Source organism: Bos grunniens, chromosome 18 (assembly GCF_055505025.1).
Source record: "Bos grunniens cultivar Pamir isolate PY7600 chromosome 18, Bosgru_T2T1.0, whole genome shotgun sequence".
Lineage (NCBI taxonomy): Eukaryota > Metazoa > Chordata > Mammalia > Artiodactyla > Bovidae > Bos > Bos grunniens.
In genome coordinates, this window is record NC_141182.1 from 25,167,258 (window position 1) to 25,185,315 (window position 18,058).

The 18,058-nt window shown below is 49.3% G+C and overlaps 1 protein-coding gene across 13 annotated transcripts in view; it reads left to right on the forward strand.

The window, feature by feature from the left end:
* NLRC5 (NLR family CARD domain containing 5) overlaps nucleotides 1-18,058 on the forward strand; it is a 93,615-nt gene that overhangs the window by 32,729 nt on the left and 42,828 nt on the right. For 7 of the 13 annotated variants that reach the window (XR_015145500.1, XR_015145501.1, XM_086350764.1 and 4 more), the window contains exons 2-13: nucleotides 331-442; nucleotides 557-880; nucleotides 2,438-2,744; nucleotides 3,567-3,626; nucleotides 3,983-4,111; nucleotides 9,718-9,786; nucleotides 10,977-12,651; nucleotides 13,902-13,985; nucleotides 14,131-14,214; nucleotides 15,559-15,642; nucleotides 15,772-15,861; nucleotides 16,528-16,587. Coding sequence is in view for 11 of the 13 variants with exons in the window: in XM_086350764.1 (XP_086206890.1) it covers nucleotides 2,450-2,744; nucleotides 3,567-3,626; nucleotides 3,983-4,111; nucleotides 9,718-9,786; nucleotides 10,977-12,651; nucleotides 13,902-13,985; nucleotides 14,131-14,214; nucleotides 15,559-15,642; nucleotides 15,772-15,861; nucleotides 16,528-16,587 (2,630 nt within the window). In the remaining 2 variants the exon portion in view is untranslated. Of the gene's footprint in view, nucleotides 1-330; nucleotides 443-556; nucleotides 881-2,379; nucleotides 2,745-3,566; nucleotides 3,627-3,982; nucleotides 4,112-9,717; nucleotides 9,787-10,976; nucleotides 12,652-13,901; nucleotides 13,986-14,130; nucleotides 14,215-15,558; nucleotides 15,643-15,771; nucleotides 15,862-16,527; nucleotides 16,588-18,058 lie in introns of those variants that run through there. The other 6 variants (XM_086350771.1, XM_086350774.1, XM_086350772.1 and 3 more) reach the window with 4 other exon arrangements.

Consider the following 18,058-nt stretch of genomic DNA (forward strand, 5'->3'; position numbering starts at 1 on the left):
TGGGTTGGAGAGGTATGTAGTGATGGAACAAGTCACTGTAAGGGGAATATTCAAATTGGAAGAGTAAGAGGGGCATCCTCTGGGCCGGTTGTGGCGGGAAGTGATACTGAGGAGGGTTGCGCTGTGCACAGTTCGGGGACAAGCAGAATCTTGCTTGGGGAAGAATAAGATCTGCACATGAAGATGAGAAGGCTGTTTCTGGGTTGATGTCCTCAGGGGAGTTAGGAGTGAGGGTCGGTGCCTTCTTTACACCTTCTTTACACCTTCTTTACACCGCCTTCTTGGAATGCGGAACAATGATAAGAAAGTCGTCTTTCTCCTATCTCTTAGGAGCCTGTCCTATGGAAAGAACCTGAAAATCCAGCTCTAGGACTTGGCCCAAGAACTCAGGAGACCCTCTCTGTGGACATCCTAGAACATCTATGATGAACCAGGGAGCCAGGTCAGTGATCATCCCTTCACTGAGGATCTTTCTACTATAATCCTCTGTCTCCAAGGCTGTTTGCTACTGACTTTCACAATGACCAATAATGATATAGTGTGTTTTTTCTTCCAGGGCTGGTTATTTTTTAATAGCTAATGTCTTACTCAAAGGGGACAGAGCACTCATGGTGGAAACAAAGGCATCATGTTAGACTGGCTGGGGGAGAAATTTGAATTTGAAGGGCTTTCCCCGAAATTATACCATCCAGGCACTCCTCACTTCCGCCTGGCACCTTGCTGCCCTGGATGAGTTCTTTATGGGCCGCATGGACTTTGGACACTCTAGCCCGGAAAAGAAGCCATGCCGTAGGCGCCAAGATCACACAGAAGCCAGGGATTAGCCCTTGTCTGGTGCCACCTAGGGTTCCCAAGCCTTGGAAATTAACTGGCCTGAGAGGTAAGAAATCTCAGTTCTGAGCATGTGTCCTCCATGGACTTAAATGGTGATCTTGGGTCTGTCCTTTACCCTTCCCCAGCTTAGCATTTTCATCTGTTGAGTGGGGATGGTGATCCATGCCATAGATGTGAGCATATTTCTTGAAGTCTCAAACTCTGTGCCTGAGCAAGGAGTTGTTGCTATTAGTTTGGTTGAAGAGGGGTGACCAGAAGGAGCTTGGGACATGTGCCCAGTAGGTCTCTTGGGGGTCAAGGGAGAAGCTGGAGTCTGAACCCCACAACACATGGTGTTGGCCCCAGCATCTGGGAGTTGATAAGGCTGGCCCCTGCATGGGCCTCCTGTCTTTTTCAGTGTTAGAAATGAAGTCTCTGGAGTTGTGAGGATTCAATGAGACACATAAAGCACATAAAACAGAGCCTAACACACAGTAAGTGCTTTCTGAGCATTTATCTCTATAATTAAGACAATAGTGCCAGAAAGTACATTTGGAAACGTTCTAGCATATTCCACCATGTGATGGGTAACCAGTTAATCTCTAGCTGTTGGATATTTAGGTTGCTTCCAATTTTTAACTATTAAAAATACTCTTGCAGTGCACAGCTTTGTAACTAAAAATTCTGTTTAAGTCCATGATTGTGTCCCAAGGCCAGCATATTAGAAATGTAATTGCTGAATCAAAGGGCCTTCAGACTTTTTAAACTTTCACAAAATACGTTCTCCTTGCCTCATTTTAATACACCTACCAGCAAGTTGTTTGAGTTCCAGTTTAGAAAGGGAGAATTTGCTAAGAGAGAAGAGAGGGTCTGTATTAGCTAGGATTATATTTCACTGTGAATAGCAAAAGGGCCTAAGCAACAGTAGTTTAAACAGAATAGAAATGAATTGCCTTGTCATGTATTAGAAATTCGAAGTCAGAGAGTCCAGGACAGGAAAGCTTTACTCTCCACCTTCCTCGGTGCTGGCTTCTACCTCACAATCCAATGTGGCTGCCCAAGGTTTGGCCATCACATCAGCATTCCAGCCAACAAGAAGAGGTTAAGAATGATATACAACATTTCCACCGACATCTCATTGGCCAAAATTTAATTACATGAGTCTATCTAGCTGCAAGGGAGGCTGGGAAATAGTCTATTTCAGATAACTAGGGAATATTTAGGGGTTCTAGTGCTAAGAAAGAAGAGAAAAACAAATACAGGGGGACAGCTAGTTGTCTCTGCCAGAGAAAACTTAGGTCAGACAGAAAGCAGCACAAATGGGTCCATGGAAACAAGAACAAATAAAGCATTATCAGGGCTTATCCACAGGGGGATGAACTAAACCATCTGGACCCATGACATGGGCAGAGAATACAGAAGGAGATTAATTTCTGGGCCTGAGCTCTGGGCAATGGCATCGAGACACTACAGAGAGACCACTTCTCTACCTTCTGTGTCCATCTCTTCTCTTCCCCTTAGCTGTGGGGAGTGGTTTCTGACTGCCCCTCCTGGCTTTCCCCCCAGCTCACCTGTCCCCCAGCTCACCTACTTCGCAGCTCACCCACCTACCTGGTCCCTGTAGGGTCAGCTCCTCATGGACCCCGTTAGCCTCCAACTGGGCACCAAGAACCTGCATGGATATCTCGTGAGGCTGCTCAGCAGAAACCTAGGATGGCTAGACGCCAAGGTGAAGTTATTCCTCCCCAGCGTGGACCTGGGCTCCAGATATCAGGCCCTAGACCCCACACAGAGGGTCATCCTGCAACTCCAAAAACTGCATGCCCAGGGTCCGACCACCTGGAAGTCATTCATCCAGTGCGTGTGCATGGAGCTGGATGTGCCAATGGACATGGAGGTGCTGCTGATGAGCACGTGGGGCCACGAAGATGGTAAGAGTGGCCGTGGGAGGTGCAGTGCTGCCAGCTAGTGCCCGGGGCCTGGGGAGCCAGAGAGCCCCAGGCAAGACCAGGACTTGCCTGGGTCACACAGAGACGTGTGGCCCAGCCAGGAACAAACTTCCATGTTTCTGTGCACCTCCCAGAGCAAATGCCCTAATGCCACCACATCTGCTGGGGACCTGGAGGGCTCCTCCTTCCACCTTGTACCACCCCAGTTGCCCAGAAAGGCAGGATGCAGAGAGAAAGGACCAGGTGACTCCTTCCTGCCAGGAAATTCCTGATAGCCCATACTGCCCAAGAGGTTTCTTTTTGCAAAGAAACAGTCCTAGGGAGAGCCCTCTGGCCGCCACTTAGGGGCAGGCTGATTGGACTCTGTCCTGTTCAGTGAATGTCCCTTGGGCTCTTCCATTTACAGAGCACTGTGGGGAAGCTCAGAACACTGATTGTGTTCATGGAGAGGAAGTGAGAGCTCACTCAATAACTCTACAAGGCAGAGTACGGGGCAGGTGGGGGTGCACAGTGTGCACATGCGTGGATACACAGGCGTGCACTTGTGCACAGGCATGAATAAACACGTGTGCACGCACCCATATACTTGTACGTGCACAAACCTTTAGATATGCACGTGTTTCTGCCCCCAGCTGCCTTCAGGGCTCACTACCGGCTGTGCCCTCCACAGATCGCCAAGTGTAGATTTCTGGCTTGCTAGGAACACCCCCTGAGGGATGAGCCCTGAGCCAGACACAGGGCCAGAGCTGGTCCCAGGGCATCCTAGCACATCCTCATGGCATATCATCTCCTTCCCTCTTCCAGGCTTCTCCAGTCTTCTGGAAATTGATGAGGAAAGCCAATCAGACTCTCAGCTCCACCCTGGTAAGGCCTGGGGTTGGGGGGTAGGGGTGGGATGTGGAGGGTAGGTGCATGCTAAGTCCCCCACCTCAAACCCAGAACAGGCTGGTGGTGGCTGGTCAGAGCCATTTTCCGTAAACTAGCCTCCCCGTGCTTGGACCCATTTGCACCTTTCCCATGCCCCTCACTAGAGCTCCCAGCCTCGCCTGCACCCCGTTTCTGCCCCTCAAGGCTTTGGCTTGTCTGATAGCTTTTCCCATGGGTCTCACCTGGAGCCTCCTGGGAGAGTTTGAGGTTTTCAGCCCTTAGCCACTGCCGGAATCCCCCACCTGGTTTCACTTGGGGAAGCCCGTTCTCATTTCCCTGTCCCCAAACCTCAGGGCCTCAGGCTCCAAGCCCGCAGACTCAGGCCTCTCACCATTCAGACACCCTCAAGCCTGACACTGACCCACAGTCTGGCGTCCACACCCAGGGAGCCTCTGACTGGTTTTCTGGTGGAGCACAGAGAGGTCAGTGATCAGATGGTCCACTTCACTGATTCACCACTCTCTTTTCAGAACTTTTCTTTCCCTTTTGTTCCATCTTTCTTTTTTAACCATGGTCAATTACATAGCATCAAATTTACCATCTTAACCATTTTTAAGTGTACTGCTGCTAAGTCACTTCAGTCGTGTCCGACTCTGTGCGACCCCATAGACGGCAGCCCACCAGGCTTCCCCGTCCCTGGGATTCTCCAGGCAAGAACGCTGGAGTGGGTTGCCATTTCCTTCTCCAATGCATGAAAGTGAAAAGTGAAAGTGAAGTCGCTCAGTCGTGTCTGACTCTAGCGACCCCACGGACTGCAGCCTGCCAGGCTCCTCCGTCCGTGGGATTTTCTAGGCAAAAGTACTGGAGTGGGGTGCCATCGCCTTCTCCTTTAAGTGTACAGTTCAGTGTATTAAACACGTTTACACTGTTGCACAGCCATCACATCATATGAGAGGCACTCAGTCATGTCCGACTCTTTGGGACCCCATGAACTATATTCACCAGGCTCCTCTGTCCATGGGATTCTCCAGGCAAGAATACTGGAGGGGGTTGCCATACCTTCCTCCAGGGAATCTTCCCGAGTCAGGGATAGAACCTGCATCTCTTATGTCTCCTGCATTTGCAAGTGGGTTCTTTTCCACTAGCGCCACCCGGGAAACCCATGACCACCATCCATCTCCAATACTCTTTTCTTCTTGCAAAACTGAGATTCTATACCCATCAAATAATAACTCCCCATTCATCTCTCCCCCAGCCCCTGGTAACCACCATTTACTTTCCATCTCTATGACTTTACTCTAAGTACGTTATATAAGTGGACTCATACAATATTTGTCTTTTTTGACTGACTTATTTCACTTAGCATAATGTTTTCAAGGTTCATCTGTGTTGTGTCATATATCAGAATTTCCTTCCTTTTTAAGGCTGACTAATATTCTACTGTATGTATAAATCCCATTTTGCTTATCCATTCATCCTTCGGTGGACTTTTGGGTTGTTTCCATATTTTAGCTATTGTGACTAATGCTGCCATGAATATGGGTAAACAAATATCTCTTCAAGCCCCTGTTTCAATTCTTTTGACTATATGTCCAGGATCCAGGTTCATATGGCGACCCTATCTTTAATTTTTTTGAGACACCTCCATAGTGTTTTCCACAGAAATTGCACCATTTTACATTCCTTCCAACAGTCCACAAGGCTTCCAGTTTCTCCACATCCTCGCCAACACCTTTTTGTTTTCTTTTCTGATAGTTGCCATCCTAATGGGTGTGAGGTGGTATCTCACTGTCGTTTTGGTTAGCATTTCCCTAATGTTCAGGCATGCTGAGCATCCTTTCATGTGCCTATTGGCCTATTCCTTTTTTGGAGAAATGTCTGTTCAAGTCCTTTATCTATTTTTGAATTGACTTCTCTGTTTATTTTGTTGTTGTTTTAGGAGTTCTCTCTGTATTCTGGTTATTAACCCCTTATCAAATATATGTTTTGCAAATATTTTTCCTATTCTGTGGGTTGCCTTTTTACTCTGTGGGAATGGTCTTTAGATGTATGATTTTTTAGTTTTTTATGAAGTCCAGTTTTTCTATTAATTCTTTTGATATCTGTGCCTTTGGTGTCATCTTCAAGGTCACAAGCTTTCATCTTATGTTTGCTTCTAAGAGTTTTATTGTTTTAAAAACATTTATGTTTTACATTTATGTTTTTCATCTGTTTTGAGTTAGTTTTTGTATGTGGTGTTAGGTAAAAAGCAAGAGAGTTCCAGAAAAACATCTATTTCTGCTTTATTGACTATGCCAAAGCCTTTTACTGTGTGGATCACAATAAACTGTGGAAAATTCTGAAAGAGATGGGAATACCAGACCACCTGACCTGCCTCTTGAGAAACCTACATGCAGGTCAGGAAGCAACAGTTAGAACTGGACATGGAACAACAGACTGGTTCCAAATAGGGAAAGGAGTACGTCAAGGGTGTATATTGTCACCCTGCTTATTTAACTTATATGCAGAGTACATCATGAGAAACGCTGGGCTGGAGGAAGCACAAGCTGGAATCAAGATTGCTGGGAGAAATATCAGTAACCTCAGACATGCAGATGACACCACCCTTATGGCAGAAAGTGAAGAAGAACTAAAAAGCCTCTTGATGAAAGTGAAAGAGGAGAGTGAAAAAGTTGGCTTAAAGCTCAACATCCAGAAAACAAAGATCATGGCATGTGGTCCCATCACTTCATGATAAATAGATGGGGAATTGTGGAAACAGTGTCAGACTTTATTTTTTGGGGGGCTCCAAAATCACAGCAGATGGTGATTGCAGCCATGAAATTAAAAGATGCTTACTCCTTGGAAGGAAAGTTATGACCAACCTAGACAGCATATTCAAAAGCAAAGACATTACTTTGCCAACAAAGGTCCATCTAGTCACGGCTATGGTTTTTCCAGTGGTGATGTGTGGATGTGAGAGTTGGACAGTGAAGAAAGCTGAGCGCCAAAGAATTGATGCTTTTGAACTGTGGTGCTGGAGAAGACTCTTGAAAGTCCCTTGGACTGCAAGGAGATCCAACCAGTCCATTCTAAAGGAGATCAGTCCTGGGTGTTCATTGGAAGGACTGATGCTAAAGCTGGAACTCCAATACTTTGGCCACTTCATGCAAAGAGTTGACTCATTGGAAAAGACTCTGATGCTGGGAGGGATTGGGGGCAGGAGGAGAAGGGGACGACAGAGGATGAGATGGTGGGATGGCATCACCGACTCGATGGACAAGAGTTTGGGTGAACTCCAGGAGTTGGTGATGGACAGGGAGGCCTGGCGTGCTGCAATTCATGGGGTCGCAAAGAGTCAGATGCGACTGAACTGAACTGAACTGAAGGGTCCAGCCTCATTCCATAGCCTGTTTGTGGATACCCAGTTTTCCCAGCACTGTTGAAAAGACTGTCCTCTCCCTAACTGAATGCTCTTGGCACCCTTGTCAAAAATCACTCCACTGTATGTGTGAGGGTTTACTTCTGGACTCTCTGTTCCATTGGTCTTTATGTCTGTCTTTATGCCAATACCACACTGTTTTTGATTACTGTAGCTTTTTAGTAAGTTTTGAAATCAGAAAGTGTGAATCTTCCAGATTTTTTTCTTTGGGGGATTGTTTTGACTATTTGGATTCCCTTGAGATTCCACATGAATTTTAGAATGGACTTTTCTATTTCTGCAAAAAAACAAAAAACAAAAAAATCTAGGCATTTGGATTATAAGGGCATTGAATCTATAGATCACTTTGGATAGTATTGATATTTTCAATGTTAGTAAGTCTTCCAATCCATGAGTATGTGATACCGTTTCATTTATTTATGTCTTCTTTCATTTCTTCCAGCAGCATTTTGTAGTTTTCATTGTACAAATCTTTCACTTCCTTGGTTAAGTTAATTCCTAAGTACTGATTCTTTTTGATGCTATTGTAAATGGAATTGTTTTGGTAGTTTTTTTCTCAGATTGTTCATGTATAGAAATGTAGCTGACTTTTTATTCCTGCTACTTTGCTGGTTTCATTTATTAGTTCTAACAGCGTTTTTTGTGGTGTCTTTAGGGTTCTCTATGTATAAGACCCTATCACTTGCAAACAGAGGTTATTTTACTTCTCTTTTTCAATTTGGACGTCTTTTATCTCTTTTTCTCACCTAATTGCTCTGGCTAGAACTGCCAGTTCTATGTTGAATAGACATGGTGAATACCTTTTCCCTGATCTTAGAGGAAAAACTTTTAGTCTTTGACCATTGAGTATAATGTTTCTGTGGTTTTGTAACCTTTATTTCTATAGAAGTACTGACTTTTTACTTACAGGTATACATGGTAGTTGGAGAAGGCAATGGCACCCCACTCCAGTACTCTTGCTGGAAAATCCCATGGATGGAGGAGCCTGGTGGACTGCAGTCCATGGGGTCGCTTAGAGTCAGACACGACTGAGCGGCTTCACTTTCACTTTTCACTTTCATGCATTGGAGAAGGAAATGGCAACCCACTCCAGTGTTCTTGCCTGGAGAATCTGAGGGACAGGGGAGCCTGGTGGGCTGCCGTCTACAGGGTCACACAGAGTTGGACACGACTGAAGTGACTTAGCAGCAGCAGCATACATGGTAGTAACATCACCAGGCTTTAACAGAAAACATCCTTTTGGACCATAGCCCACCAGACTCCTCTGTCCATGGGATTCTCCAGGCAAGCATACTGGAGTGGGGTGCCATTCACTTCTCCAGGGGATCTTCCCAACCCAGGGTTCGAACTCATGTTCCCTGCATTATAGGCAGATTCTTTACCACTGAGCCACCAGGGAAGCCCCATCCTAGCTCCCCAACAAATCAAAACTGATACCTGGTCCTTCTGTCCCTTATCACTGAGATGGCATAATTGTCACCTGGCTGTAACCAGGTCTGGTTGATATTTAGCTAATGAATCCCTTATTAGTACAAGGGACTAGTACAAGTCCCTTATTAGTACAATTATTAAAATATTGCAATACAAGGCAATTCCCTGGCAGTCCAGTGGTTAGGACTCTGTGCGGTCACTGCCAAGGGCCCAGGATTAGTCCCTGGTTGGGGAACAAAGATCCTGCAAGCCACACAGTGTAGCCAAGTATACACATTGGCTACATATATATATGCACACGCTCTTAGACTGATTGCAGCCCCTCTTTGGGACCCCTGGCTTTCCCTGCAAACCAGCAACTAAAAATTTAACATCTGGCAGGGTAAGGGGCCTGCTTCAGGGCCATTCTGATTGATCAATAAAGCCTGGCTTTAGGAGTATCCACCTTTCTTTTATTTTATTTTAGACTTTTTTTTAATGTGGACCATTTTAAAGTCTTTATTAAGTTTGTTACAACTTCTGCATTTGGTTTTTTGGTCCTGAGTCTTGTGAGATCTTAGCTCCCCTACCAGGGACCCATCCCGCACCCCCTGCATTGGAAGGCGAAGTCTTAACTACTGGATCACCAGGAAAGTCTCCTGCTTTACTTCTTAAAATCCTTTCTTCATCCTCTTTCTCTCTTCCTCCCTTCCTTTCTGTCTCCCCTTCATTCTTGTTCTCCTTCCTTACCCAACCTCTTCAGAAAACTATTAGCTCTTGAAAATCCATGCACCCAGACAAGAACTCAGGAGACTAGTGAGAGCAGTGAGGACGTGTGGAAGAGGGGAACTAAGAGGGATAAAGCACACGGGTGCAGGAGGGAGGGCACAGGCCTGACCAAGCCTGGGGGAAGCTCTGCTTTTCTAACCAGGAGTGCCCTTGACAGAGCTGGGTCCTTTCCAACCCGTTTAGTGCTTAAGGCTGTTGGCTGTGGGCTTGGCTCCCTGCATTCTGGGCTTGGAGGTCCCCAGGCCCAGAGCCTCCAGCCCTCTCACTTGGGCCCAGGGACCCCTCTGCCGACAGAAGCTTATGTGCACACAGCCTTTGCTTGCTGTCAGCCTTCACTCAGTCCTTGAGTGTAGATATATTTGTCTGGCTGCTGCCTGTCTGTGGATTGGAGCTCCCTGAAAGTGCTGGGTACCTCCTCAGCCCAGGCCCCCAAACGTCACCCCTTACTCCTCCTTTCTTTCCTTCCAGGCCTCAAGCGGACTCATCAGAGCTGTGGGTCCTCACCTCGCCCAAAACAGTTCAGGAAGCAGCAACAAGGTGGGTACCAAGGTGGGAAGTGGATTGCCTTGGGGCAGGGACCCAGACCCTGGACTCTGTCCCCTGATCACAGGCTTCCAGCTGGTCAGGGGCTCTTGTCTTCCAGGCTCCCAGGAGGTCCTGGGTGGGCAGAGGAGGGAGGTAGATCTGGCAGGGAGGCCTTGCCAAGTCCCCAGGAGTAGGGCTTCTGCAGAGATGAGGGAGCTCAAAGCATCCTGGAGGTCTCAGCTCCATCACCCAGGCTTTTCTGGGGATGCTTCCAGGTCCTCAGGGTTTAGGGAGCCCCAGGGATGTGACAAGCATGACCTCAGAACTGGGCTGTCAATGACCAGGTTAGAGCTGAGCTGGATGCCAGGATAGAAGCCTCGGAGGTCCCCAGGGAGACATGGAGGCTACTGAGAACCAATCAGGACAGGCAGAAGCTTCTCTCATTCTCTACCAGTTGTCCCACCAGCTGTGATACCCAGCCCCACCAGGCATAGCCAGAGGATTTGAAGCTGGTCAGAGGGTTTGCATCAATATAAAATAGGACACTATGTCAGGGGTCCCCCCTCTTTGTGGGCATCTCCAGTGTCCCTCAACGTTGGAGCCCTCCCTGAGACCCCAAGCCCTCCCCGAACTACCAAAGATCTCCTAAATGACTCAGCAGTTAAAGTCAACACCTGGCACTGTAGACGTTGACTGTTGACTGGCTTTGGAAGTTCTGATTGGTCAGAACTGGGCCCATAGGTGATTGGTGCTCATCCCTGATTTCGCAGAACTGAAACATTGTCGGGGGGAGGTGGTGGCAAAGGCAGGTTACTCCGTTATCATAGTAAAAGTTTGTTCCAATGAGATATTGCAAAGGAAGTGCCCCCCTTTCCTCTCCTCCATCTTTTTGAAAACTTTATGTCACTTGCATTGTTGCAAAACAAACAAGAGCCGTGATCCACACGTCCCCATTCATTATTTCTGTGTGTAAATGGCAGCCAAAGCCTGTGCTTCTGTACAGCCAGTTAATTCTGGGAATTTGGGTGGCACAAGACCACATGTGTGCCCTTTCCATCTCTGCCCCCACACCCACACACACACGCAGAGCTGAGGCTGCAGGCTCCCAACCACCTGATGAGGGGGAGTGGGGTTCAGGGGAGGAAGGGGAGCTGGGGGCAGGGAGGCATTCTGCTCTCATGCCATCTCCCTGTCCCCTGCAGAGTTGGCCAAGAGGTACCTGCAGCTACTGAGAACTTCTGCCCAGCAGCGCTATGGCAACAGGACCCCCGGGCCGGGACAGCCATTGGCCTTCCACCAAGCCTACGTCCCTCCAATCTTGAAATGGAGCCGGGCCTCGGCGCCCTTCCACACTCAGGAGGGTGCCACAACAGGGAACCCCAAGGCAGAAGACGGCACTGATGTGAACATTCGGGACCTCTTCAGTACCAAGGCCAGCAAGGGCCCGAGAGTGACGGTGCTTCTGGGGAAGGCGGGCATGGGCAAGACCACGCTGGCTCACCGGCTCTGCCAGAAGTGGGCTGATGGTCAGCTGGACCGCTTCCAGGCTGTGTTCCTTTTCGAATTCCGCCAGCTCAACCTGATCACAGGTTCCTTGACACTGCCGCAGCTCCTTTTCGACATGTACCTAAGGCCTGAGGCCAGCCCGGAGGCCGTCTTCCAGCACCTGAAGGAGAACGCGGAGGGAATCCTGCTGATCTTCGACGGGCTGGACGAGATCCTCCAGCCCTGCTCCGACAAGGAGACCGCGGACCCCGAGGACCCAGCGTCAGCCCTCACCCTCTTCTCCCGCCTCTGCCGTGGGACCCTGCTGCCCGGCTGCTCGGTGATGGCCACCTCCCGTCCAGGGAAGCTGCCCGCCTGCCTGCCCACCGAGGCGGCCACGGTCCACATGTGGGGCTTCGACGGCCCGAGGGTGGAGGAGTATGTGAACCACTTCTTCAGCGACCAGCCGTCCCAGGAGGCGGCCCTGGTGGAGCTGCAGATGGACAGACACCTCTGGAGCATGTGTGCAGTGCCTGCGCTGTGCCGAGTCGCCTGCCTCTGCCTTCATCACCTGCTCCCGGGCAGGTCTCGAGGCCAGTCTGCGGCCCTCCTGCCCACCATGACGCAGAACTACGTGCAGATGCTCCTCACCCTCAACCCCCAAGGGGTCCTGCGGGCTGAGCCCCTGCTGGGTCTCGGGGAGGTGGCCCTGAGCGGCCTGGAGTCAGGGAAGGTCATCTTCTCTGCAGGAGACATCCCTGCATCCACCCTAGACTTTGGGGCTGCCCTCGGTCTGCTGACCTCCTTCTGCGTGTGCCTGGGGCCCGGGCACCGGGACACAGGCTACGCCTTCTCCCACCTCAGCCTGCAGGAGTTCTTCGCAGCCCTGCACCTGCTGGCCAGCCCCCAGGTGGACAGAGAGGCCCTCAGCCAACATGTCACCCTCCATTCTCGCTGGGTGCAGCGGACCAAAGCCAGACTGGGCCTGTCGGACCACCTGCCCACCTTTCTGGCTGGCCTGGCATCCCGTGCCTGCCGCTCCTTCCTCAGCCTCCTGGCTGAGCGGGAGGAGGAATGGGTGGCTGCCAAGCAGGAGGTAGTCCTGCAGGCGTTGAAGAAGTTGGCCACCCGTCGGCTCACGGGGCCCAAGGTTGTAGAGCTGTGTCACCGTGTGGGTGAGACGCAGGATCCTGAGTTGGCCAGCTTCATGGCCCGCAGCCTCCCCCAGCAGCTGCCCTTCCACAACTTCCTGCTGACCTACGCCGACCTGGCCTCCCTGACCAGCATCCTGGGGCACAGGGATGGCCCCATCCACCTGGATTTTGAGGGCTGCCCCCTGGAGCCCCGCTGCCCTGAAACCCTGGCAGGCTGTGGGCAGGTAGAGAATCTCAGGTGAGAGTGAGGACAGGGGAGCTCTGGGGAGGACCTGGGAACATCCCTGGGAGAGAACTGGACTTTGGGGGCAGTGGAGGCCAGCCAGTCTGGCAGACCCCTGCTGAGAGAAACAGAGCAAGAATCTTGACTATCGTAGCAGGGACTTCTCTGGTTGTCCAACAGTTAGGACACCATGCTTTCAATGACAAGGGCACAGGCTCAGTCCCTGGTTGGGGAATTAAGATCCCAGAAGCCACATGGCATGACCTAATTAACTAATTGATTATATAAAGGACAGATGGGCCCCTCCTTACTGCCCTGTAGCTTGTAACACAGTGAGGAAGCTCCATGCCTTGCCAGGAACTCTGGGGTCTAGTTAGATGTCCTGTAGTCATGGTTCCTGGATTCAGTCTTTCCCTCCCTTTCCCTCAGTAATGGGCTGGAACACCAATCCAGGCTGTGCTACTAGAGCCTATTGGGTTTGGACAGGTTCTTTAACTTTGCAACCTGAGTTTCCCTATCCCTCAGATGAATCAGTAATTGTACCTAATGCATAGGGTTGTTGTGAGAATGCATGGAAAACACTTCTTAACACAATTCCCAGCAGGAGGAAAGTCTCAATACGTGTAGTAGCTAGAAAAAAAGGTTAGGGTACAGTAACAAAGAACCCCTCTCTTCCCTGGCCAAATACAGTGGGTTAAATAATGTAGTTTTTATTATTATTATTCTTATAGAAGACTCAGAAGTAAAGGGTCCAGGTCAGTAGGATGGCTCAGCTCCCACGATCATGCAAGAACCCAGGTTCCTTCCATGGTTGCTCCATCATCTCCTAGGGTATCTTGATCTGCATGGGCACGGACATATCTGTGCTCTGGCGTGGGGGAAAAGTGAAAAGATGGATTAGTCATGCCCAATGTGTTAAAGCTGGTCCTGGAACTAGGCACATCCTTTCCACCCCCATTCCAGTGGTGACAACATAATTGGAGTCGTATGATCAATACTGAGCTGCAGGTGAGGCTGGGAAACACCACCTCTGTCTGGAAAACTATGTCCGCAGTTACAGCTGTAGTGGAGGGTAGGTTTTGGTGGAAAGTCAGCGGTGTTTGCCATATGTGTATTTGTTACTACTGCAGCAATTACAACTACTACTGCTGCTACTACTGTCATTACTGTATTAAATCCCTCCTCTCAGAGGAGGGGTAAGTGATGAGCTCCTCTAAGCCCTGCCCATTCTTGATCTTCTGCCACTTTGCCTCTTCCTGTGGCAGCTTTAAGAGTCGGAAGTGTGGGGACGCCTTTGCAGAAGCCCTCTCCAGGAGCTTGCCAACGATGGGGAGCCTGAAGAAGCTGGGGTGAGTCAGACCTTGGAACCAAGACGGATCCTCAGCTGGGGATGCTTGAAACTCCCCTCCCTTCCCTCAGCCCTACACAGGGAAGATTCCTGGTCTACCCCCTTCCCCATCCCCATTCCTCCTGCCATCTTTGCTTCCCCTGTAGGTTAGCAGGAAGTAAGATCACTGCTCAAGGCATCAGCCACCTGGTGCAGGCTTTGCCCTTCTGCCCACAGCTGGAGGAGGTCAGGTGAGTGATCTCCAGGAGGGCTCGCTGGTTGAGGAGAGAATTCACTGCCCAGGGCCCTCCTTGGGCCTGGACTGGGTGCTGTGTATTCCGTTAGGGTCTGGCCAGTACTTCTTCAGTGAGACCCAGAGAGAGGAGGCATCAGCCTGAGAAACAGGTGGGACTGGGTCCAAACTCAAGGCTCCCAGAGAAGTGCTAATATTTTGGGCCATCTTGAAGGAGCTTGAGTTTTGAGGCTCCCTCCCCTCTTTCTGTGACCCTGAGAGAAGGGATGGCAGTGTGTAGGCAGGTGCTGGGTGGGTACACATAAAGGCACGAAGCATACACATACCTTCATATTCATGCACATATGTCTATACACACTTAAACTCACCTGCTCACTTAAGTACCTGCCCCACTTGCATGCAAACATGCAGCAGAATATGCCTGCACACTTAGATCCACATACACATCTAAACACATACGCACGAATATACTCCTGCCTTGTATCTGTGATGTGTGACCTGAGAAAGGTGGGGCCAGGGATCCTCTCCAGCAGTTCCCTGGCAGGACCTCTGCTACCTTATATGGCATCTTTATGAGCTTTAGAAGTCACCCCTTTGTCCAGGCAGATGCAGCTAGCATCAGGGTGCACTGCTTGTTGAGAGGAGCATTAGCTGGACCGGGCTCTACTCCGCCCCCTCTGCTGGGTGTCTTTGTTCACGGTCACTCTGGGTGATTGGAGAAAAGATGAAGATCACTCTCAATAATTACAAAAGAAAAGTAAATGTCATCAAGTTCACTATCACCAATCTTTTGTCCTGACCAAGTGGTTCCACACAGAGCCACCCTTACACTCTTCATCTCTTTTGTCCCTTGAGCTCAGAATCCAGGCAGAGCTGGTTGTAGACAGGTGGGAAATGTGAGGTCAGAAAGGACAGTGCTTGGCCTAGGGTTCTGGATGAATCAGAACCAGAGATGAGGCCGGGAGCCACTTCTGCTGTGTCCCAGTCTGCTCATCACCTGGGAGCCTAGAGACCCTGATGAACTCAGGTCTCAGGCAGATCCTGAGTTAGAGCCCTGAGCACAGGGCCCTGGGTCTTTACACCCCTCATGAGACCTCACTGTCCATCATCTGCATCCCCTGGGCCACCAGGCAGAAACTCCCCCAGGAGGACTGAACAGGGACAGAAGTGAGGCCATCAGAGGGCCTCTCCTCCCACCTAGAACTGCTGGATACCATGAACTTCTTGTGGGCTCCTGTCTTGTGTCTCCTGCCTGATGATGGCCATGCCTGTTACCTGCCAACTGGGGCTTCCAAGTCTCCCAACTCCAGAGCTGAGGGACTGGGCCTTGGTCTCTCTGCAGCTTCCAGGACAATCAGCTCAAGGACAGGGAAGTGCTGAACATCGTGGAGGTACTCTCTTGCCTACCACGGCTCCAGAAACTTGAGTAAGCAGTCTTTCTACTGCCCCTGCCTAAGACACCCTCCCCCCACCCACCCATTCTTTGGAGACAAAGAGAGTCTGGGGTGGCTGGGAAGGGGGATTCATTCCTGGCACCCTTGCCACAATCATGCAGCCTGAGCCGCAACAATGTCTCCGTGTCAACACTACTCTCCTTGACAAAGGTGGCGGTCACGTGCCCTACCATCAGGATGCTGCAGGTCAGGTGAGCAGGAGTGGGGTCCTGGCCTTCAGGGTCTTGAAAAAGGGGGAGGAGAAAGTAGGGGATGGGAAAAGGAGGAGGCTACTGGTCTGTAAGACCTATGTGTATATGCGTGAGTCTGTTTTACTCACATTGATATCTCCAGAGGCTAACTCAGGCTGGCACCTCATACTCAATAAATAGTGAATGAATGGAAAGATAAATGGATGGGTGGATGAATGAGGGAATAAATCAGCAAATCTAGGAACTATGGGCAGAGTGGAAGGAATCCTGAGTCACATGTCGCTCTCCAGGGTGCTGAACTAGCATTGCCAGTTTGGGTCACGGGGTAGATCAAATGTCATGCCTCTTAATCCTGAAACACTGACTCCTGCAGAAACTCTCAGCAGTCCTAATTTTTGTTTTTCTAGCAAAAAAAGAAAAAAAAAAAGAAAATGTGTTTTCCTGACTTTTTAAACCACTCAGGATTCATCTAGCAATGTCATAGTCACAATTGTACATTTTGAGCACTTTGAGCAATTTGCGCAATTGTCTGATTTTGAGCACTTTCACCGGTTCTGCTGTTTCTCTGTGAATTACAAATCAGCTTTCCCTGGAGGTTTGGGGCAGCCTGGGGTGCACAGGTGGGGGTGATGTACTGGTTTCACAGCTCAGTGTCCAACCTTACAGGGAGACGGACCTCATCTTCCTCCTCTCCCCGCCCACAGAGACAGATCCTGAGCTACAAGGGTAAGAAGCTAGGGATGGAGCTAGTCTGGGCTCATTCTGAGAAGCAATCTGGCCTTAGGCAGCTATGGGGGAAATTGCAAAAGAACTTAAGAACTGGAATGCAGGAGGGTTTTCTTGCTACTGCTTCCCTGAGAAATGACTTACTTCTCAGAGTTGGCCAAGGTTTTAGCTTCCTCTAGTGTCTCTGGACCACATCCAGCTCCTGTGATGAGAAGGTATCCTCAGAAGTCTCAGAGTGATCAGACCCTTAGGGAGGGCATGAAGACACAGTGAGTTTGGCATTGCTAGGCAGGGAAACACTTCCAACTAAAAAAGAAGGAAGGCAATTATGGTTTCAGCATCTTAGACTTGTTCTGAGAATTGAATAAATTAACACATTTAAAGTGCTTAGAACACTGCTGGCATCCAGTTGCCATGCAAATGCTGGCTGTTTCAGCTCTTTGTGGATTCCAGCTTGGCTATTCCTGGCTGGGCAGAAATAGGGAAGTTACCATCCCATTAAATTTTTTTTTATGTGTTTCTGTCACACCTCCCCCTTGTGAGACTCAAGAGATGAATGAAGTTGTATGTCCTCATAAGACTCTGAGCCTCAATTTGCTCACCTATTCAAGGATCTGGGGGCCTTCCCTGATGGCTCAGATGGTAAAAAATCTGCCTGCAATGCAGGAGACCCAGGTTCAGTCCCTGGGTTGGGAAGTCCCTGGAGAAGGGAATAGCTACCCACTCCAGTATCCTTGCCTGGAAAAATTCATGGGCAGAGGAGTCTGGTGGGCTATAGTCCAGGGAGTTGTAAAGAGTCAGACACAACTGAGCGATTAACACTTTTACTTTTTTCATAAGGATTTGGGAGGACCAATATGTTTTTACCCTCTGACTGCATAGAGCTATGATGCCCCTCTGGCCATTTAATTTTATATTAATTAGCATTAAGTAAAATGAACATTTCAGTTCATCAGCACTTTAGCTACTGTTCAAGGGCTCAATGGCCATGAGTGACTCTAGTGGCTCCCATAGTGGATGCCACAAATAGAAAACATTTCCATCATTGCAGAAAGTTCTTTTGGACAGCACTGCTCTAGAAGTTGGTGAAAACCTGTGATGTCCCAGCTTCCCTGCAGCCCCCAGTCCTTTCTTGGTTTCCCACCATATGCACCTATGTACCATTCCATCCATTCTCCCAGCCTTCTGAACCACAGATGGTACAAGTGAAGACCATCACATCTTAACAATAACAGCTTCTTTTTACTAAGCTTCAGTTTTATGCCTGTGCCAGACACTTGACCATATGTTGTCTCATTCAATCACTTTATGTGTTGGATGTTGTCACCCCAGTTTAAAAAAAGAAAGTGGAGCCTCAGATGGATGAAGTGACTTGCCCAAGGCCACACAGCTAAATATGGCAGAAACAATTTGAATCAAGGCCCCAGTTGACTGCAGACCTCGTTTTCTGCTGCTTTGTTGAATAGCACCT